This window comes from Rutilus rutilus (assembly GCF_951802725.1).
Source record: "Rutilus rutilus genome assembly, chromosome: 10".
NCBI classification, from domain to species: Eukaryota; Metazoa; Chordata; class Actinopteri; order Cypriniformes; family Leuciscidae; genus Rutilus; species Rutilus rutilus.
In genome coordinates, this window is record NC_140215.1 from 35,406,176 (window position 1) to 35,421,495 (window position 15,320).

Genomic DNA, 15,320 nt, shown 5'->3' on the forward strand with positions numbered 1-15,320 from the left:
TTACTTACAGTGGACATTTATCACATAGTCGAGTTCAAGCTGCTTTGTCAGTGTGCTGTGTTTTACCACACACTGGATCTTCTTCTGGTTTAGATGTTTAGATGGTGCTCCCAGTATGTTGGTCACAACAGTGACGGTGCCGTCTGAGTGCTGTGTGCTGCTGGTTTCTGTTCTCAGAGAGTCATTCAGAGCTCCTAATCTCCACAACACTTCTGCTGCAGGAAGGGCATTCGAGGCTTCACATGATGCCAAAGTAACATCGTAATGATCAGAAACATTTGTGCTTCCTGTTACTTTCCCCGCAGGAGGAACTACATTTTAAAAGAAAAGGACAATAAATGAATTGTGAACCATGAGTCATCAAAATTAGCCAGTAACTGATATGGCCCAGATATTGTGCATACCTAACTACAAACACTGTCATTTCACTTTTACAAGTTTTGCTGTACACACACCATGTTTGTGAGAGGAAATATACTCATGAAACATACTCAGTATTATTACATTATTATTACATTACATTATTACATATTACATTCAGTAGTTCATCAAAAACTGAAAATCCTTTATTTTATTTTTTTGCGGACTGAAGCTTTAGTACGGAGCCCCTAAAGGGACCTTTGCAAAAATAAAAATATCCGTACTTCCAAGCTTCAAAAAAGGACACAAAAACACCATTAAAATATCGTAGCAGTGATTTATATGACTCATTTGCGGTATTACAAATCTTGTAAAACCATATGGTAGATTTACATGAGGAACTTTATAGTAATTGTAGGGAAAAGATAATACTCTTCAAAGCATCCCCTTATTATTAAATAAATAAAATCCTTACAGGTTTGGAAAAACATGAAGGGTGTGTAACAGGATCACAGAATTATCTATTTTAATGTAATTTCACTTTCCAAGTGTTGATTTACACCATGTTTGTGAGGGGAAATATCTTCATGAAACATTTAAATGACTGTCAGTAGTTCATCCAAAAACTGGAAATCCTGTCGTCATGTTGCTCCCCCTTCATGTTTTCCCAAAACTGTACGGGATTTGGAATACATCACTATGACAATGAGGCTTTTGTGTCCTGTTTTTGAAGCTTGAAAGCTTCAGTCCCCAATCGTTTGGCTAAGCCCCGCCCTCCTTAGTTACTGTTGCTACGTCCGACAACTTCATCTGGGCAACAAGGTGGCGGTAACGTTAGTCACCTTAAAACTACCACAACAGCGTGTCTGTAACATTAACGTTAGGTGTATGTATCTTGAATAACAAAGTTAGCTAACATCCAGCCGCTAGTCAAAACATACAATCCTGACTTACGTGATAACTAAACTATCGCTAAGCTTGCTTGCTAGCACCTTGATTCTTCATTAATTAGGGTAGAGAACCGAAATCATAACCTAAAACAGCATAAAGCTGTCTAACTAGTATAACTTCACAGTAAGGTTAAAAGCAAAATTTACCACAAAAGTGTACTTGTTGATCCTTGAGGGATTTAGCTGACTGTGAGGACGTCCACACAGTTTAATCCAAAGACGACACTTGTCAGGATTTGACTTCGGTTTTGGGAAGGGAAAAAAACGGACACCCCCCTCCAACCTCTCTGGGAAACGCATATCTGTGTTACAAATGCCCCAGGCACAACGTTTAACCATATTTTTGATAAAACTACGACGGTAATAGCCTGCCGAGACCAAAAATATGAGACGCCTGTGTTAAAGTCAATGGAGCGCTGTGAAAAAGTGTCGGACCTCTGTGGGAGCTCGTTCTTGGCTGCGCTGTGATTGGTCAATCTACATTCTAGGGTGTGGCTTAGCCAAAGGCGAATTGCATGTAAATAGTGTATTTTGAGAAAGAAAGAGAGTTACACAGTTACACTACATGGGTTAATAAATGACAGATTTGTCATTTTTGGTTGAACTTGAAACCCAAAGTGAGAGAAAAACATTCGCAGTCTTACCATGTACTGTGACATTGATGTTTGTCACAATTTTTCCACTAGGAAATGTATTGAAGATGCAAGTGTAGATCCCGTCATCCAGGAGTGACATTCCCAGCAGCTGAATCGATCCATTCTTCTCTTTAAAGTTCCCAATAAATTTGACCTTGTCCTGTAAATCATTTCTGTGTTCAGTTTTCCCATCTTTGTGGATGATAAAGAAGCTGTGCTGTTCAGGGTTTCCTCTTGTCTGTTTCTGCCAGACGATATGAGTTAAAGTCTCCTCGGTCTCAGTCAGGTGACAAAACAAAGTGGCATTCCCTCCTGTCATGACTGTTGAATCATGGCCAATAATCTTTACACCTGCACAATTAATAGAAAAAGAGTGAGTGAACGTATACATATCTGCTGGCATATCTAACATAAACAAAAGTATAAATATTTCACTTGCCTGCTATGCTGGAGCATTTGAGATAAATCAAAAACAGTCCATAGAGTGATAGATCGAAAGTGTTTCTTCTCCCGGTCATGTTGTCCTGTTATAAATCCTTCCTCTCAGTGCTCAGTGAACCAACTGTCTCCGATTACCTCACATATGTAAACAAACCAAATCAAAAGTAGTTCCCTAAGTTTGCATCAATGGTTTGAATAAAAAATTAGATAAAGGCTGAGGGGATAGCAGAGGGGAGAGAGAGCATGAGGATGACCAGCAACTCGCTCACTAAAGAATGATATGTGATGGGTTTGTGTGACGTTGTTCCGGGCGTGTGAAGCTCTGCAGAGCTTGTGACCCAACAGCGGAAATGCAGCATGGTCCTGGGCTCGGTGCTATTAGCATATTAGTGAGTTTGGTTAGTTTCTACCGCGATCACGTAACTTGGTCACGAGCCACTTCCTCTATTTATATGAATAAACTCCTGTAAAAGGTCTACCTTTATAGACTCATGAGGAGTCGGGTAGGAGTATAATGATAATGTACTTGTCTTTGATAACATTATCTCAGGGTCCATGCTGATCACGTCCGTACTCCCTAGCCCTTCAGTCCAGATAACATCAAGCCTACTTCTGTTCAATACACCAGAACTGGCTCTCCGCCCTTAGAAGACACTAATGCCTGCTCATGCACTCTCACAACCCACTCTTTTGCGACTGGTTTGCAAGCTTGACTGACTTTGTAAAGTCCGTCGGGATATCAAATACAAATCTATCTTTTTCAGACAGTTATCTCATGATACCCAAAAATGATTCTTACTCTCCAGCAATAAACAGACTGGGACAATACTATACAGAGTTTTGAGGGCATTCCTCATTCTCAATTTATTATTTCTTGCAGAGGCAAATAAATACACTAAGCTAAATACACCACTCTATGCCAGCTAAGCTGGAAGTTTCGTGGGCCAAATACACAATTACATTGGTAACACTTTACAGTACGGGTGCACTAATAAGCATTAATTCATGCTTAACAGATGCACAGATAATCACATATGTGCTAATGTATGACTCATGAAGAACTAAACCATTAATTAATGATTACTGCATCAGCAACTAATAAAGATTCTAAATGATTAATAGATTAAGTAATATATGAATTGTTATTAATTAAATGTCATAATGTATTAATTCCTTAATAACTTATTTTATTAACTATTAGTGTAAATTAATGCGTTAATTACCACAATTGGTCAAAGCAATGTACTTCAGCTTTGAATTGTCTGCTTTAATTAATCATTAGCTAATGATTTGCAAATGTACCATTAGGTTATGACTTTACTTGTTGAGGCACATGACTATTAACTAATTAAGTAATATGCCATTTTGGTTTTGACATCCACACTAAGCCATGGATTTCAATTTCCAACCATGTACAACCAAGATTTCACTGAGTCCGATGAACCTTGTTGTTCACACACAGGACTATGTCAGGTTCAGCTTGAGGTCGAGGTACACTGAGAACATGCGGCCGAGCGCTGCTGTTTCATAACACTGTGTCTAGACTGGATGCTATCAGTGATGCTACACTGGATGCGGTGCAACGCTACACGACAAAACCCATACAGAAAAAAAAAATATTGAAATATATTTTAAAGTGTCAAAAATATATATTGAAATATATTTGCATTGTTGTTCACTTATATTTATCATTTTGAAATATATTCTGAAATATAACAAAAATATATGATGTTAAGTGTGAAATATATTTACATTTATAACATGTAATGTAAAATATATGACAAAATATATGGTCATAAAATGTTTAGCTTGCTAAAGAAGGGTCGAAAATGTATTTTGATGAAATACAAATTCATGGTGAATTCAGGTGATCTCAGCATGAGAGAGAGACGAGATGGGGAAGTGTGATTTCGTCTTGGATGGGGATGTTAGTTTCTCAAGAGAGAGTTCAAATATTAATTTCCAGAAACGTCCTTTGTCTTCTCAGGGAGTGGTCTTTCCTCAACCAGACTGCCCGGCATTTTCTAATGTCTCAAGACTTACAGTATACATGTGATGATCTAAAATGGTAAAAGGCAATAATCTGGAAACTTGAAAGAGGAAGGGAGGAGATGGATGGATGACAGGATTTTCTTTGAATAAGAAATCAATATATGAAATCCATTATATATACAGTATAAGCTGTGACATAGTTAATCTGGTTAATTTCTTTTTTTGGCTAGTAGAAGTTCTGAATGGCCGGTAATTGGCCGGTAGTAGCCAAATTGTCCAGTCAGTGAAAAAGTTCATTTCAAACCCTGATTACCATAGTAAACATGGTAAATATGACCGCTTGAAGAAATCAGACAAGTATTTTTGGTGATTTTTTTTTAGAAATGATCATTCTTTCTAAATGTGATGTGAATACTGTCCTGTGACTACAAATAAACAGAAACAGACACAACTTAAGTAAGTGTGTCATCCTTCTTTAGTGAAATAACTGTAATTATCACTTTATTTCTGTGTAACTAATGTGCAATCTTGACATAAATTAGTTCATTATGATCAATGTATCACTTATTATTGTAAACCTGTGGTAAAACATCAATGCTTGGGTTTTAAATCTTACAAAAATACCTAGTAAACAACAAAAGTAAACAACAAAGGCAAACGTTTCGGTCACATGCAACCTTTGCCATTGAGAACATTTACATTTACATTTAGTCATTTAGCAGACGCTTTTATCCAAAGCGACTTACAAATCAGGACTAAATTAAGCGAGTCATCATGAAGAGGCAAAAGACAACAACAACGCAAGAAGTGTTCAGAATACGAAGTTCAGGCATTATTCAGAGTAGCATAAGCATGATAAGTGGGATTTTAAGGGAAATTTTTTTTTTTTTTTTTTTTTTTTTTTTTTTTTTTTTTTATGAGTTTAGGTGCTCATGGAAGAGATGGGTTTTCAGCTGTTTTTTGAATGTTGTCAGGGATTCAGCATTCCGGATGAGGGTGGGGAGAGTGTTCCACCAGCATGGAACTGTGAATGAGAATGATCTGGAAAGTGATCTTGTGGCTTTCTGTGATGGAACCACGAGACGTCGCTTGTTGATTGATCGTAGGCGTCTGGTGGGGATGTAGGCTCGTAGGAGTGAGTGAAGGTAGGAGGGAGCTGAGCCTGTGATAGATCTGTAAGCAAGCGTCAATGCCTTGAACTTGATGCGAGCAGCGAGAGGTAGCCAGTGCAGAGAGATTAACAGAGGAGTGACGTGGGCCCTCTTGGGCTCGTTGAAGACAAGACGAGCTGCAGCATTCTGGATCATCTGAAGAGGTTTGGTAGCACATGCTGGAAGTCCGGCCAGAAGAGCATTGCAGTAGTCAAGCCTAGAAATGACCAGGGCCTGGACGAGGAGTTGTGTTGCGTGCTCAGTTAGGAAAGGCCTGATCTTCCTGATGTTGTGCAGCGCAAACCTGCATGATCGAGCTGTCTTTGAAATGTGATCTGTGAAGGTCAGCTGGTCATCAAACGTTACTCCCAGATTTCTGACCGACCTTGATGGTGTGATTGATGATGAATCAAGCTGGATGGTGAAGTCGTGCTGTAGAGACGGATTGGCAGGGAGGACGAGCAGCTCAGTCTTTGCCAGGTTGAGCTGCAGGTGATGTTCCTTCATCCATGTGGAGATGTCTGCCAGACAGCTCGAGACCCGTGCAGCTACTGTGGGATCATCTGGTCGAAATGAGAGGAAGAGTTGTGTGTCATCAGCATAGCAGTGGTAGGAGAAACCATGTGCCTGTATGATGTGTCCCAGTGATGTAGTGTAGATGGAGAAGAGGAGGGGACCGAGAACTGAACCCTGGGGAACCCCTGTGGTCAGTTGATGTGCTCTGGATACCTCGCCTCTCCATGCGACTTTGAAGGACCTACCTGTGAGATAGGATTCAAACCAGTCGAGTGAAGTTCCTGTGATGCCCAGTGATGAGAGGCTGGACATAAGGATCTGATGGTTCACGGTGTCGAAGGCAGCAGACAGATCAAGGAGAATGAGGAGTGAAGATTTGGAAGCAGCTTTTGCAATCCGTAGGGCTTCTGTGACCGACAGTAATGCAGTCTCAGTTGAATGCCCTTTCTTGAAGCCAGATTGGTTGACATCCAGCTGGTTGTTTAGAGACAAGAAGGATGTTACTTGGTTGAAAACAGCTCTTTCAAGTGTTTTTGCAATGAATGGTAGGAGAGAGATGGGTCTGTAATTCTCTACAAATGATGTGTTTAGCGTTGGTTTTTTAAGCAGTGGAGTGACCCGAGCCTGCTTGAATGCTGTAGGGAAGGTGCCAGTATGGAGGGATGAGTTGATGATGTGTGTGAGTGCTGGTAGAAGTGTGGGAGAGATGGCTTGTAGAAGGTGTGAGGGGATGGGGTCTAGAGGGCAGGTGGTAGGGTGACTGGAGAGGAGAAGTGTAGATACTTCTTCCTCTGTTAGCGGCGAAAAGGAGGACAGAGGGGTATTGGCTGTGGAAGGGGTCGGTCTGGGTTCCTGTGTGTGTGGAGCTGAGAATTGACTGCTGATAGTTGTTGTTTTGTTGGTGAAGAAGTTTGCAAAATCGTCGGCAGTTAAGGAGGAGGAGGGTGGTGGTGGAGGTGGACAGAGGAGTGAGTTGAATGTCTTGAAGAGTAGTCGTGCGTTGGAGGAGCTGTTGATCTTGTTGTGGAAATAAGAAGATTTTGCAGCATGAACATCAGCAGAAAAGGACGAGAGGAGAGATTTATACATACTCAGGTCAGATGAGTCTTTTGATTTGCGCCATTTCCTCTCCGCTGCCCTGAGTTCGGTCCGGTGTTCACGAAGAACCTCAGATAGCCAGGGGTTAGAAGGAGTAGCGCGTGCTGGCCTGGAGGAGAGAGGGCAGATTTTGTCTAGAGTAGAGGTTAGTGTGGAGCATAGGGTATCCGTTGCAGTATTCACATCCAGAGATGAGAATTGTGAGGGTGGGGGAAGAGAAGAAGACACGGCAGAAGAGAGGTGGGAGGGGGAAAGTGAGCGTAGGTTTCGCCTGAGGGTGACTGGTGGTGGGGTTGGTGGCGCAGGGGTAGCGAGTTGTAGACTGAAGGTGATGAGGAAATGATCTGAAACATGATCTACATGAGAAAGGTCGCATGTGACTGAAACTTGTGCCTTTTTTCTCAGTAAAAGCGCTTGATTTTATCTCGCTTTTTGACGTCCTTCGTCTTTTGTGGAGTGTGCGGACTCTTTTGAAGTGCCTCTCTTATTGGATTTTTTGTCTGCGCACCTCATATGGACTAATTTTAAGGCATGGTGGATTCCTAGCTACTCTTCAATAAATAAATGCATAAATACATTAAAAAATAAATAAATGTGGTAAAAATACAATTATACATAAATAAGGAAATAAAAGTGTAAATACTTTTTTACATTTCTTTGTATATTTATTTTTATTTTTATTTATGTATTTCTGTTTTTTTACATTTCTTTGTATATTAATTTATCTATTTATTTATTTATTTATTTATTATTACGTCAGCTTTGGCATTGAGCATGTGAGCATGAATGACATGCGTTTTAGGTCATGTGTGTGGATGGAGATCTTTTCTGAAACGCAGTGGAAACACCAGAATGAACGAGGATTGTTTTCATTTTAAAAACACAGTGTTTAAATGAAAATGCACTAGTGTGGACAGAGCCTGAATGTGTCTGAAAAGTGTAGAAATCAAAGAACTGAGGACTTCATTACCTGATCCAGATGTAGCTAGTCGGTGTTGGGTTACAGTCCACTAGACAGTGATATTCTTCAGCCTCTGTTGGATCATCAGGGATTATCACCACCACTTCTGGAGGATCTTAGAGAATTCAAAAATATGAGAATAATAATAATATTGGATTACCATAAACATTGTTCATGTGGCGTTGAAATGTAGGTATTCTTAGTTACAGGAGGGCAGCCTGACCTTGTACTGACCCAGTTACACTTCTGTCCAAGTATAATCATTAGTTAGGCCAAAAACTATGATTAATGTTTTTATAGGAGTAAAAAATTCCCCTGCATTCCACCTCCACCAACAAACAAATATGATATACAGGGGCCCAGACCTCCTAGTGATGCCCCTGACTGTTATATTAATTTGTACGCTAGCTTGACTTTTACTGTGTATACAGTGTTACTTACAGTGGACATTTATCACATAGTCGAGTTCAAGCTGCTTTGTCAGTGTGCTGTGTTTAACCACACACTGGATCTTCTTCTGGTTTAGATGTTTAGATGGTGCTCCCAGTATGTTGGTCACAACAGTGACGGTGCCGTCTGAGTGCTGTGTGCTGCTGGCTTCTGTTCTCAGAGAGTCATTCAGAGCTCCTAATCTCCACAACACTTCTGCTGCAGGACGGGCATTCGAGGCTTCACATGATGCCAAAGTAACATCGTAATGATCAGAAACATGTGTGCTTCCTGTTACTTTCCCCGCAGGAGGAACTACATTTTAAAAGAAAAGGACAATAAATGAATTGTGAACCATGAGTCATCAAAATTAGCCAGTAACTGATATGGCCCAGATATTGTGCATACCTAACTACAAACACTGTCATTTCACTTTTACAAGTTTTGCTGTACACACACCATGTTTGTGAGAGGAAATATACTCATGAAACATACTCAGTATTATTACATTATTATTACATTACATTATTACATATTACATTCAGTAGTTCATCAAAAACTGAAAATCCTTTATTTTATTTTTTTGCGGACTGAAGCTTTCATACGGAGCCCCTAAAGGGACTTTTGCAAAAATAAAAATATCCGTACTTCCAAGCTTCAAAAAAGGACACAAAAACACCATTAAAATATCGTAGCAGTGATTTATATGACTCATTTGCGGTATTACAAATCTTGTAAAACCATATGGTAGATTTACATGAGGAACTTTATAGTAATTGTAGGGAAAAGATAATACTCTTCAAAGCATCCCCTTATTATTAAATAAATAAAATCCTTACAGGTTTGGAAAAACATGAAGGGTGTGTAACAGGATCACAGAATTATCTATTTTAATGTAATTTCACTTTCCAAGTGTTGATTTACACCATGTTTGTGAGTGGAAATATCTTCATGAAACATTTAAATGACTGTCAGTAGTTCATCCAAAAACTGGAAATCCTGTCGTCATGTTACTCCCCCTTCATGTTTTCCCAAAACTGTACGGGATTTGGAATACATCACTATGACAATGAGGCTTTTGTGTCCTGTTTTTGAAGCTTGAAAGCTTCAGTCCCCAATCGTTGTAATTGCATGTAAATAGTGTATTTTGTGAAAGAAAGAGAGTTACACAGTTACACATGGGTTAATAAATGACACATTTGTCATTTTTGTTTGAACTTGAAACCCAAAGTGAGAGAAAAACATTCGCAGTCTTACCATGTACTGTGACACTGATGTTTGTCACAATTTGTCCACTAGGAAATGTGTTGAAGATGCAAGTGTAGATCCCGTCATCCTGGAGTGACATTCCCAGCAGCTGAATCGATCCATTCTTCTCTTTAAAGTTCCCAATAAATTTGGCCTTGTCCTGTAAATCATTTCTGTGTTCAGTTTTCCCATCTTTGTGGATGATAAAGAAGCTGTGCTGTTCAGGGTTTCCTCTTGTCTGTTTCTGCCAGACGATATGAGTTAAAGTCTCCTCGGTCTCAGTCAGATGACAAAACAAAGTGGCATTCCCTCCTTTCATGACTGTTGAATCATGGCCAACAATCTTAACACCTGCACAATTAATAGAAAAAGAGTGAGTGAACGTATACATATCTGCTGGCATATCTAACATAAACAAAAGTATAAATATTTCACTTGCCTGCTATGCTGGAGCATTTGAGATAAATCAAAAACAGTCCATAGAGTGATAGATCGAAAGTGTTTCTTCTCCCGGTCATGTTGTCCTGTTATAAATCCTTCCTCTCAGTGCTCAGTGAACCAACTGTCTCCGATTACCTCACATATGTAAACAAACCAAATCAAAAGTAGTTCCCTAAGTTTGCATCAATGGTTTGAATAAAAAATTAGATAAAGGCTGAGGGGATGGCAGAGGGGATAGCAGAGGGGAGAGAGAGCATGAGGATGACCAGCAACTCGCTCACTAAAGAATGATATGTGATGGGTTTGTGTGACGTTGTTCTGGGCGTGTGAAGCTCTGCAGAGCTTGTGACCCAACAGCGGAAATGCAGCATGGTCCTGGGCTCGGTGCTATTAGCATATTAGTGAGTTTGGTTAGTTTCTACCGCGATCACGTAACTTGGTCACGAGCCACTTCCTCTATTTATATGAATAAATTCCTGTAAAAGGTCTACCTTTATAGACTCATGAGGAGTCGGGTAGGAGTATAATGATAATGTACTTGTCTTTGATAACATTATCTCAGGGTCCATGCTGATCACGTCCGTACTCCCTAGCCCTACAGTCCAGATAACAATCAAGCCTACTTCTGTTCAATACACCAGAACTGGCTCTCTGCCTCAGAGGACACTAATGCCTGCTCACGCACTCTCACAACCCACTCTTTTGCGACTGGTTTGCAAGCTTGACTGACTTTGTAAAGTCCGTCGGGATATCAAATACAAATCTATCTTTTTCAGACAGTTATCTCATGATACCCAAAAATGATTCTTACTCTCCAGCAATAAACAGACTGGGACAATACTATACAGAGTTTTGAGGGCATTCCTCATTCTCAATTTATTATTTCTTGCAGAGGCAAATAAATACACTAAGCTAAATACACCACTCTATGCCAGCTAAGCTGGAAGTTTCATGGGCCAAATACACAATTACATTGGTAACACTTTACAGTACGGGTGCACTAATAAGCATTAATTCATGCTTAACAGATGCACAGATAATCACATATGTGCTAATGTATGACTCATGAAGAACTAAACCATTAATTAATGATTACTGCATCAGCAACTAATAAAGATTCTAAATGATTAATAGATTAAGTAATATATGAATTGTTATTAATTAAATGTCATAATGAATTAATTTCTTAATAACTTATTTTATTAACTATTAGTGTAAATTAATGCGTTAATTACCACAATTGGTCAAAGCAATGTACTTCAGCTTTGAATTGTCTGCTTTAATTAATCATTAACTAATGATTTGCAAATGTACCATTAGGTTATGACTTTACTTGTTGAGGCACATGACTATTAACTAATTAAGTAATATGCCATTTTGGTTTTGACATCCACACTAAGCCATGGATTTCAATTTCCAACCATGTACAACCAAGATTTCACTGAGTCCGATGAACCTTGTTGTTCACACACAGGACTATGTCAGGTTCAGCTTGAGGTCGAGGTACACTGAGAACATGCGGCCGAGCGCTGCTGTTTCATAACACTGTGTCTAGACTGGATGCTATCAGTGATGCTACACTGGATGCGGCGCAACGCTACACGACAAAACCCATACAGAAAAAAAAAATATTGAAATATATTTTAAAGTGTCAAAAATATATATTGAAATATATTTGCATTGTTGTTCACTTATATTTATCATTTTGAAATATATTCTGAAATATAACAAAAATATATGATGTTAAGTGTGAAATATATTTACATTTATAACATGTAATGTAAAATATATGACAAAATATATGGTCATAAAATGTTTAGCTTGCTAAAGAAGGGTCGAAAATGTATTTTGATGAAATACAAATTCATGGTGAATTCAGGTGATCTCAGCATGAGAGAGAGACGAGATGGGGGAGTGTGATTTCGTCTTGGATGGGGATGCTAGTTTCTCAAGAGAGAGTTCAAATATTAATTTCCAGAAACGTCCTTTGTCTTCTCAGGGAGTGGTCTTTCCTCAACCAGACTGCCCGGCATTTTCTAATGTCTCAAGACTTACAGTATACATGTGATGATCTAAAATGGTAAAAGGCAATAATCTGGAAACTTGAAAGAGGAAGGGAGGAGATGGATGGATGACAGGATTTTCTTTGAATAAGAAATCAATATATGAAATCCATTATATATACAGTATAAGCTGTGACATAGTTAATCTGGTTAATTTCTTTTTTTGGCTAGTAGAAGTTCTGAATGGCCGGTAATTGGCCGGTAGTAGCCAAATTGTCCAGTCAGTGAAAAAGTTCATTTCAAACCCTGATTACCATAGTAAACATGGTAAATATGACCGCTTGAAGAAATCAGACAAGTATTTTTGGTGATTTTTTTTTAGAAATGATCATTCTTTCTAAATGTGATGTGAATACTGTCCTGTGACTACAAATAAACAGAAACAGACACAACTTAAGTAAGTGTGTCATCCTTCTTTAGTGAAATAACTGTAATTATCACTTTATTTCTGTGTAACTAATGTGCAATCTTGACATAAATTAGTTCATTATGATCAATGTATCACTTATTATTGTAAACCTGTGGTAAAACATCAATGCTTGGGTTTTAAATCTTACAAAAATACCTAGTAAACAACAAAAGTAAACAACAAAGGCAAACGTTTCGGTCACATGCAACCTTTGCCATTGAGAAAGGTCGCATGTGACTGAAACTTGTGCCTTTTTTCTCAGTAAAAGCGCTTGATTTTATCTCGCTTTTTGACGTCCTTCGTCTTTTGTGGAGTGTGCGGACTCTTTTGAAGTGCCTCTCTTATTGTTTTTTTTGTCTGCGCACCTCATATGGACTAATTTTAAGGCATGGAAGATTCCTAGCTACTCTTCAATAAATAAATGCATAAATACATTAAAAAATAAATAAATGTGGTAAAAATACAATTATACATAAATAAGGAAATAAAAGTGTAAATACTTTTTTACATTTCTTTGTATATTTATTTTTATTTTTATTTATGTATTTCTGTTTTTTTACATTTCTTTGTATATTAATTTATCTATTTATTTATTTATTTATTTATTTATTATTACGTCAGCTTTGGCATTGAGCATGTGAGCATGAATGACATGCGTTTTAGGTCATGTGTGTGGATGGAGATCTTTTCTGAAACGCAGTGGAAACACCAGAATGAACGAGGATTGTTTTCATTTTAAAAACACAGTGTTTAAATGAAAATGCACTAGTGTGGACAGAGCCTGAATGTGTCTGAAAAGTGTAGAAATCAAAGAACTGAGGACTTCATTACCTGATCCAGATGTAGCTAGTCGGTGTTGGGTTACAGTCCACTAGACAGTGATATTCTTCAGCCTCTGTTGGATCATCAGGGATTATCTTCACCACTTCTGGAGGATCTAAGAGAATTCAACAATATGAGAATAATAATAATATTGGATTACCATAAACATTGTTCATGTGGCGTTGAAATGTAGGTATTCTTAGTTACAGGAGGGCAGCCTGACCTTGTACTGACCCAGTTACACTTCTGTCCAAGTATAATCATTAGTTAGGCCAAAAACTATGATTAATGTTTTTATAGGAGTAAAAAATTCCCCTGCATTCCACCTCCACCAACAAACAAATATGATATACAGGGGCCCAGACCTCCTAGTGATGCCCCTGACTGCTATATTAACAGGCTTGACTTTTACTGTGTATACAGTGTTACTTACAGTGGACATTTATCCCATAGTCGAGTTCAAGCTGCTTTGTCAGTGTGCTGTGTTTTACCACACACTGGATCTTCTTCTGGTTTAAATGTTTAGATGGTGCTCCCAGTATGTTGGTCACAACAGTGACGGTGCCGTCTGAGTGCTGTGTGCTGCTGGTTTCTGTTCTCAGAGAGTCATTCAGAGCTCCTAATCTCCACAACACTTCTGCTGCAGGACGGGCATTCGAGGCTACACATGATGCCAAAGTAACGTCGTAATGATCAGAAACGTGTGTGCTTCCTGTTACTTTCCCCGCAGGAGGAACTACATTTTAAAAGAAAAAGGACAATAAATGAATTGTGAACCGTGAGTCATCAAAATTAGCTAATAATTAATATGGCCCAGATATTGTGCATACCTAACTACAAACACTGCCATGTCACTTTTACAAGTTTTGCTCTACACACACCATGTTTGTGAGAGAAAATATACTCATGAAACATACTCAGTATTACATTATTACATATTACATTCAGTAGTTCATCCAAAACTGAAAATCCTTTATTTTATTTTTTGCGGACTGAAGCTTTCATACGGAGCCCCTAAAGAGACCTTTGCAAAAATAAAAATATCTGTACTTCCAAGCTTCAAAAAAGGACACAAAAACACCAATAAAATATCGTAGCAGTGATTTATATGACTCATTTGCGATATTACAAATCTTGTAAAACCATATGGTAGATTTACATGAGGAATTATAGTAATTGTAGGGAAAAGAGAATACACAGAACGATAGATAGATAGATAGATAGATAGATAGATAGATAGATAGATAGATAGATAGATAGATAGATAGATGTACGGGATTTGGAATATATCACTATGACAATGAGGCTTTTGTGTCCTGTTTTTGAAGCTTGAAAGCTTCAGTCCCCTATCATTGTAATTGCATGAAAATAGTGTATAATATAGAAGTATAAATATTTCACTTGCCTGCTATGCTGGAGCATTTGAGATAAATCAAAAACAGTCCATAGAGTGATAGATCGAAAGTGTTTCTTCTCCCGGTCATGTTGTCTTCAGCTGTTAAAAATCTACTTCCCTCTCAGTGCTCAGAGAACCAACTGTCTCCGATTACCTCACATCTGTAAACAAACCAAATCAAAGGCGGTTCCGTAAGTTTACATCGATGGTTTGCACCTCAGATTATAAAAAGCCACATGCAAGCATTACACCCCTCACTCCCTCTGCATTCCAGCTCAAGGGCATTTTATGGGGACACTCTCAAAATTTAAATCTAGTTCAAGGAAAAAAATAAAATAACAGACCATATCATAAGGGTGAATCACAATATGCGCGCACACACACACACACACACACACACACTCTCTG

General features: G+C 38.5%; 2 protein-coding genes across 3 annotated transcripts in view; both read right to left on the reverse strand.

Moving 5' to 3' along the window:
* The window catches only part of LOC311298698 (nectin-3-like), a 21,615-nt gene extending 13,420 nt beyond the window's left edge, over positions 1 to 8,195 (reverse strand). Inside the window, exons 1-4 of one of the 2 annotated variants that reach the window (XM_084421834.1) lie at positions 8,114 to 8,195; positions 2,385 to 2,521; positions 1,955 to 2,296; positions 9 to 311 (exon numbers count right to left, since the gene is read on the reverse strand). In XM_084421834.1, the coding sequence (XP_084277960.1) occupies positions 9 to 311; positions 1,955 to 2,296; positions 2,385 to 2,463 (724 nt within the window). In that variant the 5' untranslated portion in view covers positions 2,464 to 2,521; positions 8,114 to 8,195. Of the gene's footprint in view, positions 1 to 8; positions 312 to 1,954; positions 2,297 to 2,384; positions 2,565 to 8,113 lie in introns of those variants that run through there. The other variant, XR_014628981.1, reaches the window with a different exon arrangement.
* LOC311298701 (nectin-3-like) lies at positions 6,985 to 15,320 on the reverse strand. The gene is made up of 7 exons (XM_084421838.1): positions 14,922 to 15,320; positions 13,950 to 14,252; positions 13,526 to 13,631; positions 10,221 to 10,357; positions 9,791 to 10,132; positions 8,546 to 8,848; positions 6,985 to 8,219 (listed from the first exon to the last, which is right to left on the reverse strand). The coding sequence occupies exons 4-7, from the start codon at positions 10,297 to 10,299 to the stop codon at positions 8,110 to 8,112; spliced, it is 834 nt and encodes a 277-aa protein (XP_084277964.1). The 5' UTR covers positions 10,300 to 10,357; positions 13,526 to 13,631; positions 13,950 to 14,252; positions 14,922 to 15,320; the 3' UTR covers positions 6,985 to 8,109.

Bases quoted from the DNA above. Each gene is read 5' to 3' on its own strand.
- LOC311298701 (XM_084421838.1), bottom strand. From the start codon at position 10,299: ATGACCGGGAGAAGAAACACTTTCGATCTATCACTCTATGGACTGTTT. The intron at 8,849-9,790 runs GTAAGACTGCGA...TTTAAAATGTAG, and splicing joins CATCAGTGTCACAGTACATG to TTCCTCCTGCGGGGAAAGTA. The intron at 8,220-8,545 runs GTAAGTAACACT...GAATTCTCTAAG, and splicing joins CTATGTGATAAATGTCCACT to ATCCTCCAGAAGTGGTGGTG.